Genomic DNA, 16,338 nt, shown 5'->3' with positions numbered 1-16,338 from the left:
GGATTTCAAACTGGAGAGAGTCTTATAGGAAAATATTGAATGTTTTAGCCTTTTAATTGCAGAGTGGTAAAGGAACTATGACAAATTTTAGTTTATTGATCTGTGTTACTTCCTTGGGAGATAAGCAAAGTCTTACCCATTTTACAGATGGAATGTCTAGAAAATAAAGTCCTATATATAGCCCTACTCTGGAAACCCTCAGGCCTGGCACAGAATTTCTGAATCTATCTAATGTTCCCCTGAATATGTTATTACATATTCATTCATGAAGGGAAAAGAGGGTAATTTTGAAGGAAAACAAATTTTCTTTTTATAACTTAGTATTTTCAGAAAAATAGCATGATACGTTTATTGATTGACTGGACAAACCTCTGTAAAAGATTTACTCCTAAGGTACTTTTATTGGAAGTTTTCATACAGTGAATTATACAGATATTAATTGTGTAAGTCTGAACTTTTGATAAATCTAACCACTTGTGTAACCACCACCCTAATTAAACTATAGAATATTTTCATTACCCAGGAATGTCTCTTGTTCTCCTTTCTACTTATTTTCCGCACCACCAATGGATCAAATAACTGATCAGCTTACTGTCACTATAGATTAATTTTGCCTTTTTTAGAATTTTGTGTAATTGGAATGCTACATTTTTGGGGTCTGACATTCACTTTGCATAATGTTTGTGAGATTCCTCTATGTTGCTGTGTATATCAGTAGTTTATTCTCTTTCATTGAGTGGAATAAATATATTGCAATTTGTTTTCTGTCTCCTTTTGGTGGGTATCTGAGCCATTTCCATCATAATAAGTGAAGTTACTATGAATGTTCTTCCATAAAGGTTTTTGGTGAGCATATGTTAAGTACTTTTTCATGTGCTTATTGGTTATTCAGACATTTTCTTTGTGAAGTATCTTTTAAGTTTTTAGCCATTTTAAAAGTTGCATTGTTTGCCTTTTTATTATTGAGTTGTAGACTCAACTATATTGAATTCTGGATACCATTCATTTGTCGGGTATATGTACTCTGATTATTTTCTCACAGTCTATGGCTTGCCTGTTCACGGTGTGTTTTGATGAGAAGTTTCTAATATTTGGATGAAATCCAGTCTACCAATTTTTTCTTTCTTTTCTTTTCTTTTTTTTTTTTTGAGACGGGGTCTCACTCTGTCCCCCAGGCTGGAGTGCAGTGACATGATCTCGGCTCACTGCAACCTCCATCTCCTGGGTTCAAGCGATTCTTGTGCCTCAGCCTCCTGAGTAGATGGGATTACAGGCATGCGCCACACCGTCCAGCTAATTTTTGTATTTTTAGTAGAGACAGGGTTTCACCGTGTTGGCCAGGCTGGTCTCGAACTCCAGACCTCATGTGATCCGACCGCCTCAGCCTCCCAAAGTGCTGGGGTTACAGGCATGAGCCACTGCACCCAGCTGGTTTTTTCTTTTAGATGGGATACTTCCTTTGGTCCTACCTGAGATATCTTATTTGTCTACCCCATGATTGTGAAGATATTCTTCTAAGTTTTCTTCTGGGAGCTTTATAAGTTTAGAATTTATACTTCATTCTGTGATCCATCTCAAATTCTTATACGTGCCATGAAGTAGAGTTTGGGCTTCATTGTTTTTGCAATAATTTCATGCAGTTGTTTCAGCACCATTGTTGAAAAGACTTTCTTTTCCCTCATTGAATTACATGAATTCATTTGTCCAAACCATTTAGTTATGTAAGAGTAGTCTATCCTTGAACCTCCTGAAGAAAACGTTGCTGCTGGATACGGAGCAGTGGGTGACAGTGGCTAAGGCACTGACCCATCCCTATTTTATGTCCCTGTAGACAAGGAGGACAAGAAAAATGACAGGTGTCTATCCTTGCACCAAATACCATAGTGTCTTGATTATTGTAGTTTTATATAATGGGCCATGAAATCAGGTAGTGTGAGTTCTCTAGATTTGTTGTTTTATTTTTTGTTATTCCAGATAGTTTGCATTTCTATATAAGTTTTAGAATTAACCTAGCACTTTCTATTAAAAAGAAGTCTGTGTGGTGGCTCACACCTATAATCCCAGCACTTTGGGTGGCCGAAGTGGGAGGATCGCTGGAGCCCATTGAGTTGGAGGCTACGGTGAGTTATGATCACACCACTGCACTCCAGCCTGGGCAACCGAGTGAGAACCTGTCTCCAAAAATCAACAGACATCTAGATAACTACTTTTTTTTTTCATCTGAGATATATCATATAGGATTTTGCCCCCCTTTATTCTGTTAATACGACAAATTACTTTGATTTTTGTTAAGAATTTTTGTCTGTTTCATGTGAGGTACTGGTTTTTAGTTTTCTTTTTTAAGAGTTTGCCAGGTTTTGGTATCACGGCTATGCTGGTCTCATAAAATGAATTGGGAAGTCTTCCTCCCATTCTCCTCTATTTTCTAAAAGCACTTGTGTATAATCCTGGTGGTGTTTCTTCCTTCAGATTTCATAGAATTCATGAGTGAAAGCACTTGGGCCTGGAATTTTCTTTGTGAAACTTTTTTTTAAACGTATTATTTAAATTTATGTGGCAAGATTTTTTAGAGCATTTTGAATTTCTTTTAGAGGTTTAGAGCTGTTCAGATTTTCTGTTTCATGTTGTGTCAATTTTGATAATTTGTGTTTTTGAAGAAATGTTTCCTATTTATTCAACAGATTATAATATGTTAATATATTTTATTTTAATACTGTGGTTGTTTCATATTGGGCCACTGAAAGCCACTTTAGGCAGGCTTCCATGCCCCCTTTGACATACCTTCATTGTTGTCTGAGTATTTCCATCTTACAGTTTCCCTGGTCAGTCCTGGAATCAACCATATTTCCATGAATGTATGATTCCCTTTAGTGCAGAATGGTATTTAAAAACCAAGATTCAAACACTGACTTTTCTTTTACATCTATATTTATATACTTTGAAAACCATTAGTTCACATTGATAACTTCAATTCTAATTCAGCCCCACAGGGTTTGGTCTAGATTTCTCTCTTTCCATATTTTGTTTTCCTTCCTTCTTTTCTTTTCTTTTCTTTTCTCTCTTCTTTCTTTCTTTCTTTCTTATTTTTGGTAGAGATGGGGTCTCACTATGTTGCCCAGGCTGATCTTGAACTCCAGGGCTCAAGCAATCCTCCTGCATCGGCTTATCAAAATGTTGGAATTATAGGCATGAGCCACCCCACCCCTTTCCTAACACAGGAAGCCTGGTTTGAGATTTTTTTCCTTTTAGCACTTTAAAAATGTTGTTCGCAGCTGGGCATGGTGGCTCACACCTATAATCCCAGCACTTTGGGAGGCCGAGGTTGGGTGTATCACCTGAGATCAGGAGTTCGAGACCAGCCTGGCCAATATGGTGAAACCCTGTCTCTACTAAAAATACAAAAATTATCTGGGTGTGGTGGTGCACGCTTGTAGTCCCAGCTACTTGGGAGGCTGAGGCAGGAGAATCGCTTGAACCCAGGGGACAGAGGTGCAGTGAGCCGAGATCGTGCCCTTGCATTCCAGCCTGGGCCACAGAGTAGGAATCTGCCTCAAAAATAAATAAATAAAATAAAAATAAAAATATTGTTCCCTTGTCTTCTAGCCTTCATTTTTTATGAAAAGCCTGATGTTATTAATATCATTACTCCTAGATACATAACATCCCCTTTTTCCTTGGCTGCATTCAAGGTTTTATCTTTGTCACTGGTTTTCAGCAGTTCTGACTGTGTGGGCCTATATGTGTTGTTTTCTTTGTATTTTTAATATGGCTGACGTTTGCTGATCTTAAATCAGAAAGCCACTAGTTTTCACAAAATTTGGGGAAGTATTAGATCACCATGTTTATAACTTCTTTGCTGTACCATTCTCTTCTCTCTCCCTTGGACTCCAGCCATGCATATATTCTAGAAAACCCAGAATTGTCCCACACAGTGACTAAGACAAATCTTTTCTTTTTCCTTTTCTTAATCTCCTTTTTTCCCTCTCTGTTCTTCAGTTTATATGATTTCAGTTTATCTGTCTTTTTTTTTTTTTTTTTCAGTTTATCTGTCTTCATTGACCTTTTTTCTGCCACTTCCAGTCTGCTTTTTAATCCTCTCCAGTGAATTTTTTGTTTTTTTTTAAGACAGGGTCTCACTCTGTTGCTCAGACTGAAGTGCGGTGGCATGAACATGACTCTCTGCAGCCTTGACCTCCTGGACTCAAGCAGCCTCCCACCCCAGTCTCCTGAGTAGCTGGGATTACAGGTGTACACCACTATGCCCAATTAATTTTTCTTTCTTTTTTTTTTTTTTTGAGACAGAGTCTCAATCTGTTGCCCAGGCTGGAGTACAGTGGTGTAATCTCGGCTCACTGCAACCTCCACCTCCCGGGTTCAAGTGATTCTCCTCCCTCTGCCTCTCCAAGTAACTGGGATTACTGGTATGGGCCACCATGCCCTGCTAATTTTTGTATTTTTAGTAGAGATGGGGTTTCACCAAGTTGGCTAGGCTGGTCTTGAACTCCTGACATCAGGTGATCTGCCCACCTCAGCCTCCCAAAGTGCTAGGTGTAAGCCGCTGAGCCTGGCCAATTTTTTTTATTTTTTGTGGAGATAGGGACTCACTACATTGCCCAGGCTGGTCCTGAACTCCTGGGCTCAAGCTGTCCTGCTGCCTCAGCCTCCTAAAGTGCTGAGATTACAGGCATGAGCCACCACGCCCAGCCTGAATTTTTCATTTCAGATAATGCACTCTTCAGTTCTAGAATTTCTATTTAGTTTATTTTTGGTTTTTCATTTTCTGGTAGAATTTTTCATCTGTTTATTCATCATGATCATATCTTTTATTGCTATGTTCAAGTTTGAACATATCTATTTTAGCTTCTTTAGAGCTATAATATGTGCTAATTTCTACAACTAGGTCTTCTCAGGGTTGGTTTTTGGTTTTTTTTTTCTCTTGACAATGGATCCTATTTATCTCCTTTTTCTCATGGTTAGTAATTTTTTGATTATATAACCAACATTATAAATGGTACATTGCAGAAACTCTGAATTCATTTTTTCTTCCTCTGATTAAATTACTAGCTGATCACTATGGCCTTGTAGAGGCTTGGTTTTATGTTTGTTAAGGTCAGGTGTGTTTTGGTTTTGCCCTTAGTCCTAAGACGTACTCTTGAATCTAAACTCATGGTCTCTTTGAATTTTCAATGGAAAGCCTAAGATGTTATTAAGTCCCTCTAACTTGATAAAAGTCAAACTCTAAACTCTTTCTCCCCTCATGAGCAGCAGCTGGAATATCTACATGGGCCTTTCAACCCTCCAGCTGTTGCTCTCCATTGAAATCCTTGGAATCTCCCCTTCATGTATGTAAGTTTGGGGGTTAGCCATAGATATGAGGGAAATTTATATTGATTTTTTTAGTCTTCCTCCTTCCCCTGTGGTTCTCTTTCATTTCTGGGATTTCTGTTCTCTATTGCCAGCCACTATGGCAATTTTGAACTTTATCACTTGATATCTCAAGCCAATAGACTGTGGCTTTCAGGTTGAATTCTAGTCACTCTGCACCAAGTGGACTGGTGAGTGCCTTCGGGGGAAAAGCACATAAACACACATCTCATCCAGTGTGGTTCCCTTCTTTCAAGATCAGGCCACTCCTTCCCCATTTCTGCCTATTTTAAGTTGATCTCCAGTGCCTTTACATAGCTTTAAAATGTTTTTCCTATCTGCAGGAGGGTTAATCTGATACAAACATTTCTGCCATTATTGGAAGCAGAACTCTTTGAGTCGAGTTATATTTTATTCAGCAAATACTGATTACTTCATAAATTTATCTTTAAAACAGTGAATTTTATTTTAAAAATACTTATGTTGTGTTTGTATGAATAGTAAATGTTTGTGGAATTAGACAATGCAAAAGAAATAACAAATCTAGAGTCCAGAATTTATATGCACCAATATTTAAATCTGTACACTAATTTCTAATGCTCTTTTTTTTGATATATATTTCGAAATAATTTTTGCTTAGATTATAAGAATAAAACAAGTTGGTAAATTTTTTAAGGTTTACCTCGTTTAAAAGAAAAACAGCTAGGTATGGTGGCTCACACCTGTAATCTCAGCACTTTGGGAGGCCAAGGCAGACGGATCAATTAAGGTCAGGAGTTCAAGACCAACCTGGCCAACATGGTGAAACCCTGTCTCTACTAAAAATACAAAAAATTAGCCGGGCGTGGTGGCACATGTCTGTAATCCCAGCTACTTGGTAGGCTGAGGCAGGAGAATCACTTGAACCTGAGAAGTGCAGGTTACAGTGAGCCGAGATTGTGCCACTGCACTCCAGCTTGGAAGACAGAGTAAGACTCCGTCTCAAAAAAAAAAAAAAAACGAAACGAAAAACAAAAAACTGACTTTATAATATCGATGGAGAGTTATATATCTCTACTATTTTCCCCATTTTTCTTAAATTTTACGTATTTTCTTTCCAAAGAATAGTTGATCAAAATCAGATTCTTTAAAATATCTGTTCATGCTGATATAAATAAACAAATGAGGAGTGAAATCACAGCTTTTCCTTACAGAAGAATTCCAGTTAATAAATGTGGAAGGAAAGACAAAAATAATAAATTCACTATTAGAATACACAGTAAAAATTACCATAGGCATGATTCTCCAATGGATGCTAAAATTAGAAGCTGAGATTCAAGTAGAAACAGAATATTTGCATAGTCTCAAAGTATTTTGCCATATATATATATATATATGTATTCAGTAATTCCTAAGGGAAAAATAATGTTTATACTGGAGAATCTTGGCAGACATGTCCTTAGCTATATAATCAAGGCTAACATCACCAGAAATATCAACATACCTTCTGATTTGATGCAGTGAGAAGGGCACATCACCTCTAAAGTATCTTTCTCCAAAATAACCTCAGTCTGATCATGAGAAAACATCAGACAAACCCAGCTTGAGGCACAGTCTGTAGATTAACTGATCAGTGCTGTTTAGCAGTATCAGTCGTGAAAGACAAGGAAAGACTGAGGGATTGTTCAAAATAAGAGGAGCCCTAAGAGACATGACAAAGAAATGCAATGTGGAATCCTAGATTAGATGCTGAACAGAAAAAGGGCATTAGTGGAAAAACGTGAAACCTGAGTAAGTTCTGTACTTTATATAGTACCAAGTTAATTTCTTAGTTTTGATAAATGTTCTGTGATTATGTAAGACATTAACATATGGGTAAGCTGGGTGACGAGTATATAAGAAATATTTATTTTTTCTTTTTTTCTTTTTTTAAAGAGATGGTATCTTGATTTGTTGCCCAGGCTGAAGTGCAGTGGCATAATCATAGCTCCCCCGCAGTCTTCAACTCCCAGGCTCAGTCAGTCCTCCCGGGTAGCCAGGACTACAGGCCTGTGCTGCCACGCCCAGTTAGTTTTTTTTTTTTTAAATAGAAATGTGGGCTTGTATGGAACTCCTGGTTTCAAGTAACCCTCCTGCCTCTACCTCCCAAAGTGCTGGTATTATAGGCATGAGCCACTGTTCTTGACCTTTACTATTTTTGTACTTGTTCCATAAATCTAAAATTATCTCAAAATGTTAAAAAATTGAATTATTTCTTACTGTTGGTTTTAAGTGTGTCTTAAGATTTTTCTTCTTAAATCCAACACAAACATTTATAGCAATGGTTCCCAAAGAGTGTTGCTGGATCAGCAGCACTAATGTAAACTGGGGCCTTATTAAAAATGCAAATATTCAGAAGCTCTGGGGATGGAACCTAGCAATCTATGTTTGTTTTGTTTCATTTTGTTTTGAGACAGAGTCTTGCTCTGTCACCCACGCTGGAGTGCAGTGGCGCAATCTCGGCTCACTGCAGCCTCTGCTTCCCAGGTTCAAATGATTCTTCTGCCTCAGCCTCCTGAGTAGCTGGATTACAGGCACGCGGCACCATGTCTGGCTAAATTTTTTTTTTTGTTTCTTTAGTAGAGACGGGGTTTCACCATGTTGGCCAGGCTGGTCTCAAACTTCTGATCTCAAGCGATCCACCTGCCTTCACCTCCCAAAGTGCTGGGATTACAGGTGTTAGCCACCGGGCCCTACTGAGATCTGTGTTTTAACAAGCCCTCCTTCCAGATGATTCTGATGCACACTAAAGTTTGATAAACATGATTTATACCATCAGTAAAAACTTAAGACTAAAAGGAAACATTTCTATTAATATATTGTCCAGTAATGACTAATAAGTTTGCTTTTCATGAAGTATAACTATAGTTTTACCAATGTTTTGTTTTGTTTTTGGTAAGGATGGGGCCTCGCTCTGTTGCTCGAGCTGATCTCAAACTCCTAGGCTCAAGTGATTCCCCTGCCTCGGCATACCAAAGTGCTGGGATCGCAGGCGTGAGCCACCATGCCCAGTTACCACCAGTTTTTAAAATCCATTTCCTATGATTTTTCCTATTTTATTTAGAGACAGTGTCTTGCTCTGTTGCCCAGGCTGGAGTGCAATGGCGTGATCTCGGCTCACTACAACCTCCATCTCCTGGGCTCAAACGATTCTCGTGCCTCAGCTTCCTGAGTAGCTGGAACTACAGGTACCCACCACCATGCCCGGCTAATTTTTTGTATTTTAGTAGAGACAGGGTTTCACCACGTTGCCCAGGGTGGCATCTTCCCTCCTTGGCTTCCCAAAGTGAGGCTTACAGGCGTGAGCCACCGCAGCTGGCCTGATTTTTCTATTTTATCTCCTGAACATTACCAGATGTACTTAAGGGATAACTTCTAAGGTCTAGATAGGCCCAGTGAGGCTGCTCATGCCTGTAATCCCAGCACTTTGGGAGGCCAAGGCGGGTGGGTCACCTGAGGTCAGGAGTTCAAGACCAGCCTGACCAACGTGATGAAACCCCATCTCTACTAAAAATACAAAAAATTAGCTGGGCATGGTGGCGGGCGCCTGTAAGCCCAGCTACTCAGGAGACTGAGGCAGGAGAATCGCTTGAACCTGGGAGGCAGAGTTTGTAGTGAGCTGAGATTGTGCCACTGCACTCCAGCCTTGGCAACAGGGCAAGACTCCATCTCAAAAAAAAATTAAAAAAAAGATGTAGGTAAATGTTGATTTATCTTTTTTCAGTGTTCTTTCTTTCTTTCTTTCTTTCTTTTTTGAGACGGAGTCTCGCTCTGTCGCCCAGGCTGGAGTGCAGTGGCCAGATCTCAGCTCACTGCAAGCTCTGCCTCCCGGGTTTACGCCATTCTCCTGCCTCAGCCTCCCAAGTAACTGGGACTACAGGTGCCCGCCACATCGCCCAGCTAGTTTTTTTGTAGAGTTTTTGTAGTTTTTTAGTAGAGACGGGGTTTCACCGTGTTAGCCAGGATGGTCTTGATCTCCTGACCTCGTGATCCACCCGTCTCGGCCTCCCAAAGTGCTGGGATTACAGGCTTGAGCCACCGCGCCCGGCCTTAGTGTTCTTTCAATTTTGGTTTCTTTTTTCTTTTTAAAGCCAAAAGTCAAAGCTTGTACTGATATTCTTTTAAAAATATTTCATGATTTGTTTTAAAATCTTTTTTTTTTCTGGATAGTTTGAAATTTTTTCATTTATTGTTCTGAATAAGAAACATGTCAGCTGAACACGATGGCTCATCCCTGTAATCCCAGCACATTAGAAGCCTGAGGCAGGAGGATCACTTGAGCTCAGGAGTTCAAGACCAGCTTCGGCAACATGGCAAAACCCCGTCCCTACAAAAAAATACAAAAACTTAGCTGGGTGTGGTGGCATGCACCTATAGTCCCCCACCTACTCCAGAGGATCACTTGAGTCCCAGAGGCGTAGATTGCAGTGAGCCAAGATCTCACTGCTGTACTTCCAGCTGGTGTGACAGAGTAAGACCCTATCTCAAAAAAAAAAAAAAAGAGAGAGAAACATGTCCTCTGCGGGAGGCTGAGGCAGGAGAATAGCTTGAAACCCGGAGGTGGTGGTTACAGTGAGCCAAGATCACGCCACTGCACCCCAGCCTGGGCGACAGGGCAAGACTTCATCTCCTGGGGGGAAGGGGACGTGGGGGGAAGAAACATGCCCTCTAACTTCTTTCAGATCTTGATCGTTTTGAGAATTTAAAAGGAAACACAACAAAAATAAATCTTTTCTTAGAACAGTAACTGTTGTTTTAAACAGAACTAAGCTCTTCAAATTTGCATTTTAAAATGCTATATAATCAGTACCCTCACCTTCCGTTAATCGTTAATACAGTGAAGCCACTGCTGCTTACATACTTGTTCATGGGCACATCAGTGGCTTTTGTGGGCTCTATCTTTGCCCTCCTCCTTTTCTAACTTACCTCTCAGTTCCCATAAGTCTTAATTTATAGATAAAATCTATTTGTGTTTTGACTTGAGAAATAGAGCAGAATATGAAAACAGTATATGGCAGTATTTCAATATTTTAAAAACCTGTTTCCAACAAATTCTTTTTACAGACGTACAACAGCTGTGCCAGACTCTGCTTAAACCAAGAAACAGTATGTTTAGCAAGCACTGCTATGAAGACTGAGAATTGTGTGGCCAAAGTAAGTAATATTGCTCATCAATGTATATTATACCACACCATAACAGTACCATATCTGTAGACATCTTTACCCAGTATTGCTTAAGGACTATTACAGGATTATATATTTAAGAAAAAAATATAAACAGGTATCATTTTATCTAGAACAGATTGCAAATTAGATTCTCCACCTCTTAATTGCAACAGAATCTTTTGCTTATGAATTCTGGTCACACTTTAGACTGATTCACATTTGTTTCTTGACACTAGTTGTAGATTATCACATATCAGTAAGATTTGTATAAGATAATGTACAATTGTTTTGATAAGTTTATGGTTTTTAAATGCAGTTATGTATAGAGTACATCACATTGCAAGGATTGTGAAATATGCTGTAGGCAACCCAATTATTATATCACTGTTGTTATTTATTGAGTGGCTAATGTTAGAAATACTGCTTTTGATGATCTTGATCCACATGGACAAGTATGTTTAGTCATGTCTATGGGCTACCTCTTTTTCATGTATATATGTCATCTCTATAGCCTAGATGTAAAATTTATCTTAAATATTAGAGATCTGATGCTTTTTATATCTATCATAACTCACATTTTCCAAATATCTGTCATTACTAAGGAACTTTGACTTAAATTCAGGTGTCAGACATTTTATTTTAGGAATAAGTACTATTAAGTATGGACTTTGTTTCTTTTACTTGAATTATCTGCAAAAATATTGCCTTTATATCTGTTCGTAGATTTGTTACTGTTACAACATTCCCAATTGCAACTATTTTAGTTTAACCTATTTTATTGTAGACCCAGGCCCTCAGTTCCTTACTGTTGTTATTAGAGCCAGGACTGGTATCATGTAGTTGCTATCCTTTGCTACAGAAATCTAAGAACAGTTGTCTTAGTCCATGTGGGCTGCTATAACAAAAATACTGTAAGCTGGGTGGCTTATAAACAAAACTAATTTTTTTCTTATAGGGGCTGAGAAGTCCAAGATCAGAGCATTAGCAGATTCAGTGTCTGGTGAGGGCTTGCTCTCTGCTTCATAGATGGCGCCTTCTCACTGCATCCTCACATGATAGAAGAGACTAGCTAGATATATGAGGTCTCTTTTTTAAGGGCACTAATCCCATTTACAAGGGGTCTGCCTTCATGAATTTGGGAGAATACAAACATTCAGAACATAGCAAAAGCAGAGTTTTTGTTTATTTTTTCTTAAAACATTTAATAGTCTCTGGGCCTGCTCTATCAACTGGAAATATATCACACAAAATATAACCATTGAAATCATATATATAAGAAATATCAGAGTTTATTTCAAATTATAGTTTAAAAAGGTAGAGTTCATCAGTTAAATGTCTCTTAAATTCAAATATGTTAATAATTTGCTACAAAATGTAATTATTATAAATTACATTTTTATTTTTTCAGTCATTTAGTCACAACTAACAAGTGCTAATTGACTCTATTTTGTTTTGTTTTATTTTATTTTTAGAGACAGGGTCTTGCTCTGTCGCCCAGGGTAGTGTGCAATGGCACAATCCTAGCCCAATGCAGCCTTTACCTCCTGGGCTCAAGCCCTGATCTTCCAGCCTCAGCCTCCCGAGTAGTTGAGAACACGGTCGCATGCCACCACACCCAGCTAATTTTTGGTTTTTGGTTTTTTAGAGGTGTTTTGTTTTGTTTTGTAGAGATGAGGTGTTGCTGTATTGCCTAGGCTGGTCTCGAACTCCCGGCCTCAAGTGATCCCCCAGACCTGCCAAAGAGTTGGGATTACAAGCGTGAGCCACTGCACTCAGCCCGAGTCTCCTTTATATCCTGCTTTTGTGCATGGAAACAGAGGAGTACACAGTTATTTGGGCCTTTAAAAATAAAAATATTCTTTTTCTTTTTTTGGCCGTGCTGCTCTTAGTTTCATCACAAGTGGGTGACTTCTGGCTAAATAAGGTAAAATTTTAGCATGAGCACCAATCCAAGGACAGGGTGATGATTTTAATGAGTTTCATTGAGAGCTGGCCAAGTGAGCATCTGTTCCTTTTGTTTTCTCCATACTTTGTAAGCCAGGATCTCTAATCTAAATAGGTTGGTGTGTATCTATATGATGTGGAGTTTTTTTGTTTTTGTTTTTTTTCTCCCACCCTCTGCTTTGGTGGTACATGGTTGGGAACCTTCTGCCCTCTAGCACAATGATGTAATCTCTTCCATGCTCTTGGGTCTTGAGTAAGAAAGTAAGTTTGCTCATTGCTGCTCATCAGTCTGTTTTACTTGCTCCCAGGTGGTGACCTTCTCATTGCATTGTTGCTTATTTTAACATTATTCTGACACCCATAACCTTTCATCGCCCTCTTAAATAATCTAATTTAATAATGATGTCTATCATTTCCTATTGGAACCCAGTTAAATCACTGGTTCATTTTTTTTTGAGATGGAGTCTCACTGTGTTGCCCAGGCTGGAGTACAGTGGTGCCATTTCAGCTCACTACAACCTCCATCTCCTGGGTTCAAGCCATTCGCCTGCCTGAGCCTCCTGAGTGGCTAGGATTACAGTAGCGTGTTACCACACCCAGATAATTTTTGTATTTTTTAGTAGAAACAGGGTTTCACCACGTTGGCCAGGCTGGTCTCGAGCTTTTGACCTCAGGTGATCTGCCCGCCTCGGCCTCCCAAAGTGCTGGGATTACAGGTGTGAGCCACTGCGCCCGGCCAAGTTTTTTCTTTTTTATTTACATGTGTTTTGTGTGTCTCATGATCCCTAACTGTTTCTGTTGGCCTCATTTATTGCTTGACCTTTGAATGGAATGACTTGTCATTATTTTGTTAGTCTGCAAGCTTGTCCCTATTTCCTGTTCTTCACCTTTAGTCCTTAACTGAATAGTTTCATCTGCTACATTGATATGGCTACAGTGTTTTCTCAACTTGGTACAAGTGTCTGTTGTTGATTCAGATTATACTCCATTGTGGCTTGAACCATTTCCATGTGAGAACAACTATAATATAGCGATATCAGCCGTTTTTGTTCTCTAGTTCAAAGAGTGACTTTGGCTTGGCTAGAGATAGTAAGTATAGTCCAAAACCTTATTATTGAATACGGTTCATGTAAGTTTTAGAGAAGACATTAATACCATTTATTTCCCTAAAAGCACCAATGGTATTCTGTTTGGACCCCTATAATACCTTGATTGTAACTCTTTGCCAGAAATAACACAGTCTTACAATAGCTCTTTACGAAGAGTACCCATTAGTCCTCTGTAGAATACAAGAAAACAAAGCTATAAAACAAATTACAACCACCCTAAATTGGCAATAATCTTGTTAATCTTTAATTTGAAGAAACAGGCCTAAGAAAAAATTTAAAACTAAAAATGAAAGAGGGTCTATTTTATCACTATAACTTAATCCAAGTAACATTTGGAAGCATTGAGATACCTTTTTATTTTTTTTCAGAATTCTTTCTCCTGGTTATGGCCCTGTGTTTCATGAGATTTGTGTTTGGAGCATGATGAGCTCTGTGTTTATTGTAGCTTTAAATGGACAGTCATTATTAACTGTCAACTTAGTCTTTAAAATCCATAATTACATTGTGCTTATTAATTGTCAACCTTCATAATTTTTTTTAATTGGTAAAGAAAACTAACTGGAAGGCCGAAAGGCATTACTTTTTTATGTTATCTTGCTATTGGCTTTATTAAACCATTACTGCAAATTTTGGTCTTAGGTTTTTTTCCTAATTTACCCTTACCCATACCCACAAACAGATACACAAACACATGCAGTTAAAATTGAATTGTTTGAATACATCTATCCAGATTCCTGGCCCAGATAAGAGAAGTTTTTCCTCTTTATGTTTGGAAAATAAACCCCTTCAGTAGTCCTTTGTGGATGTTCTGTATTTTAGTTGTTGGTTGTTGTCACTGTTTTTTTATTTGCGACTAATAATCTGTTTGAAACTGACTGAGACAGAAAAATGTGATGTTCCTTTCCACTCACTCCAGATTTTGATAGAAGACTTGTTTTATTTATTTCCAAAATTATATCCGCAGGAAACAAGCTGTTTAAATTCAGATTATGCTGAAGCAAAATGGTCCTGGTATGAGAAGCAACGTGCTGTTTTACGAGCACAGAGTCCCTTTTCTCATAACTGATTGATAGTAAATATTTTCCTGAAGAATTATTGCCAACCATGAACAGTGCAACTGTTTCACTTTTTTTCTGTGCTACTTGCTGTACCAGCCATTGTCGGTAATTAAGATCTACAATTCACAATGCAGACGTTTGCACTTCCTCTGGGTCTGTGCTATTTATAAGGCATTTCAGCTGTTCAGAGTTTCTTTTGAGTTTTAAACTACATGTTAACAGGCTTCTTTAATATACCGTTCCACAAGTAGCATGTCCAGATGGTCCGTTCTTCACACAGGCGCCTCTGTCAGGTCGAAACATTAGCTTTACGGAGAGCATACTAAAATATAACCATGTCATTGAGGCCGATGTGGTTGGAAAAACTCTGGAGTATAACATGTTACACACTGGGCTTATTGCTCTATCAAAAGGATAGGAATGAACTTCAGATATAATATTCTTTTTAAAAATCTTAATATTCATATGAGCTTAATGTGTTAATTGGGTTACAGAGAAATACACAGTTAAATGACTTTTCCAAGTTCACTTTGCATTAATAAGAGAAGCCAGGACACCTCTTATAGACAAGAGTTTGTGTGTTTGTCGGATTAAGGATGTAAGAATACATTTTCTTCTAGATGTGCGTGCCGTTTAAGAAGAATACAGACATGGGGCACCAAAACGGATCAGCAGATTGACTGCACATTTGTTGTGTAATCAGCTTCAGAAACCCTAAGTAGCATATGCCATTGGTTGAGGAAAGTGTAAACAGGAATCTTGGTCTAAAGTTGGTAAAATTTAAACCATTTTCAACCAAAAAGAGATTTTAAAAAAGTCCAGACCCCAGCCCAGAGTCTTTATGAATTATGCCCTAAAATGAGAGTAATCGCTTGTGCAGTCTTCTTGCTACCGGCACTCATTGTTGAACATACAAGAAAAAGAAACAAGAAACTGAAAGCTGTCAACAAAATGTGTTTAAAACTTTGCCCCGAGTGGGCATCAGACTGGCTGTTTTTAAGCCTGAAGTCCAGCCACATTGATTATGCACGTTGTCCACCAGCATCTTCCAGCAGAGCAGATCTGCTGAGAAAGGCAGGACCCAGGTTTTAGTGCTGATTCTGGATGGCCCTTGAATAGACAGAATATAGACAGCTTATGACAAAGCCATTCCAAGGCAGTTTTATTTTACAAATCTAAAACTTTCTGTAGTTCTTTTGAACTGCCATGTTTCTGTAAATTTCTTCAGTGAACTCTTTATGAACCTTTTTTTTTTTTTTTTAATAGCAGCGCTTCAGCTGTTGGGAACCACTGATATATCTGACTGAGGCACTTCAAGATGCTAGAACATATTCACATTTCTATCTAGCCAGGGAGCTAATAAGCTTGAGCTTGTCTTTGTGGATTGATCTAGATTAGCATGAGATGAGCCTAGTCAGTATCTTCCTCAGTGAAAAGGGAGAGGTTGGGGAAAAGATGCTTGAAAGAAGAAAGTTCTTCGTCAAGAATTGACTGCAGTATTGCCTGCTGATGCATGTCGGATCATCCGCACAGAGAGATCACATGGCTTCTCCAAAAGTCAAACGATCAATTCGCCTCGTTTTGGCTCTGTACTTAATGCACAAACAGTGCGATCTGCGGGGCTGTAATTGCATTGTTAGGGCCAAGGAACAAGCCTGTGCCTTTTCAGCAGACAGCTG

General features: G+C 38.7%; 1 protein-coding gene across 9 annotated transcripts in view; it reads left to right on the top strand.

The window, feature by feature from the left end:
- Positions 1-16,338, top strand: part of BTRC (beta-transducin repeat containing E3 ubiquitin protein ligase) — a 210,334-nt gene that overhangs the window by 120,410 nt on the left and 73,586 nt on the right. For all 9 annotated transcript variants that reach the window (XM_033185266.1, XM_033185296.1, XM_033185287.1 and 6 more), the window contains one exon: positions 10,447-10,536. In XM_033185266.1, the coding sequence (XP_033041157.1) occupies positions 10,447-10,536 (90 nt within the window). The remainder of the gene's footprint in view (positions 1-10,446; positions 10,537-16,338) is intronic.

Source organism: Trachypithecus francoisi, unplaced genomic scaffold, assembly GCF_009764315.1.
Source record: "Trachypithecus francoisi isolate TF-2019V2 unplaced genomic scaffold, Tfra_2.0 Contig01579, whole genome shotgun sequence".
NCBI lineage: Eukaryota > Metazoa > Chordata > Mammalia > Primates > Cercopithecidae > Trachypithecus > Trachypithecus francoisi.
The sequence above is the reverse complement of the archived record's forward strand: the minus strand, read 5'-3'. Positions and strand labels throughout refer to the sequence as shown.